This window comes from Aplysia californica, unplaced genomic scaffold (genome assembly GCF_000002075.1).
Source record: "Aplysia californica isolate F4 #8 unplaced genomic scaffold, AplCal3.0 scaffold01267, whole genome shotgun sequence".
Classification (NCBI taxonomy): Eukaryota; Metazoa; Mollusca; class Gastropoda; order Aplysiida; family Aplysiidae; genus Aplysia; species Aplysia californica.
In genome coordinates, this window is record NW_004798537.1 from 36,660 (window position 1) to 38,810 (window position 2,151).

Genomic DNA, 2,151 nt, shown 5'->3' on the forward strand with positions numbered 1-2,151 from the left:
TCTCTCTGTCCCTCTCCCTCTCCCTCTCTCTCTCTTTTTTTCTCTGTCTATCTATCTCCTTCTCTCTATTTGTCTATCTATCTATTTATCTATCTCTCTATCTGTGTATTATTGATATCAGACCTGTAAAATCATACAAATCATATGGAGAGAGATCTTTTTTCATATCTTGGTCCATTTATGTGGAACAGATTACCCATGAAACTAAGACAAATAAAAACACTAGATAGCTTCAAAGGACACCTTAAACATTTTCTGTTCCTACAGGCCTATCCTTCATAAAGCTTTAACGTTATTTTTCATTATAGTTGTTCTGTTCCTATATCTGGATGAAAATAGTCTGTGTGTGTGTGTGTGTGTGTGTGTATGTTTGTGTGTGTATGTGTGTGTGTGTTTGTGTGTGTGTGTGTGTGTGTGCATTAATATATATTGCATGAGAAGAAAGGAAGTAGTAAGAAAGGGGTTGGTTTTTTTAATGGGTATCCAATATAAAGCGCATTGAGCTACTTTTTTGGAAGTGCGCTATATAAATGTTATATACGAGTATTATTATTATTATTTTATTATCTATCTTTCTATCTTCTCACTCTATTTTTATATCTATTTATCTTCTTACCAGTGTATATATCTACCTTAGCCCCTCATGTCTCATTATGTCTGAAGTCTCCAACTCGCACCGTCCCAGAATCAGGTTATTCTTATTCTTTTCCTGTGAAACTCTACCCCTGTGCTCCTTGTATGACATCTCTCTATGATTACTACTGTCTTTGTGCTCAGGGTAACGGGTGGCGAGCTCTTCGATCGTATTGTGGAGAAAGGCAGCTACACAGAGAAGGATGCCAGTCACCTGATACGACAGGTTCTCGAGGCAGTGGATTATATGCACGACAGAGGCGTGGTCCACAGAGATCTGAAGGTAGGGTTCACCACTTTTCTTCTTTTTTTTTTCCTTGCAATTTGTCGTCTTCCTTTTACTTGTTTTTTAACAATAGTTGTGTATTTAGTCATTTAATTCTGCTGTATTTTTTAAATTGCTGTATTATTCATTATCTTTTTCTTTATTTGTACATGTGTTAATGTATTATTTTGAGGGGGGTGGGGGCGGAAGCGGCTGAAGAACTTCAGCAGAACGAATACTGGTATTCTTTAAGTAATAGTTTATTGTTTGTGTTTCTGTCGATCTGCCCGTCGATCTGTCTGTTTATTATAATGTTGATATTCTTGTGCGCACAATAAACGTTTTTCACGCTTTTTATTTCAAATCATTCCTTTACACCAGTCACCATTTCCTTCCCATGTTTCTGTTTGGTTATCTATCGATCTATCTATCTATTTATCTATCTATTAAGATCTATCAAAATCCTCTCTCTTTCTCTCTCTGTGTCTCTCTTGCTCTCTCTTGCTCTCTCTATCCCCCCCCCCTCTCTCTCTCTCTCTCTCTCTCTCTCTCTCTCTCTCTCTCTCTCTCTCTCTCTCTCTCCAGTATCTGCTCTTTTCCACACACTCTTTACTCGTCCTAAAGACTCAATTCGGGCTTAGGGGTTGGGAGAGAACGTATTAATTCTTTCGCGTACGATACATGTTTTTCACAACCTTCATTTCATTTGTTCCTTTACATTCATCACTAGTTTCTTTCTATGGTTTTATAATGCACGTTCTTAAGTGAAGGGACAATTCAGTAAGATCAGAGGAGAGATACTAATAATACAGAATCTACTTGTGGAAAAGAGGAAAACATGAGCAGGTTTTGGTGATGTAAGTTGGTTTTTATGCACGTGCGGGTGCGTTTGTGTTTATGGTTGTGTATTTATGTGTGTGTAATTGTTGTTGTGTATGTGTGTGGTCGTGTGTATGTGGGTGTGTGCGTATGTGTGTATGCGTGTGTGTGTGTGTGTGTTTGTGTGTGTGTGCGTGTGAAGGAGAGGGGGCGGGGTTCCTCGAGAGCTCTAAGATTTTGCTTCCAGACAGTATCATTTCGCTGTCCATAGGCCATCCATCAACTAGAAATGGAAATAATGGTCTTGAATAAAATAGCAACAAGTAGAGCAGAGTATGGTCTATAACGCACTTATAATAATATATAGAAAGAGCATTTCTCTGTGTCTGCTCCGTGAGTGTAAACGGAGAAAGAGAGAGAGAGATAGAGGGGGG

At 38.5% G+C, this 2,151-nt stretch overlaps 1 protein-coding gene across 1 annotated transcript in view; it reads left to right on the forward strand.

The window, feature by feature from the left end:
* The window catches only part of LOC101852140 (calcium/calmodulin-dependent protein kinase type 1), a gene marked incomplete at its 5' end in the record, with an annotated part of 97,036 nt that overhangs the window by 18,098 nt on the left and 76,787 nt on the right, over positions 1–2,151 (forward strand). Inside the window, 1 exon segment of the mRNA XM_013090414.2 lies at positions 778–916. Within this exon segment, the coding sequence (XP_012945868.2) occupies positions 778–916 (139 nt within the window).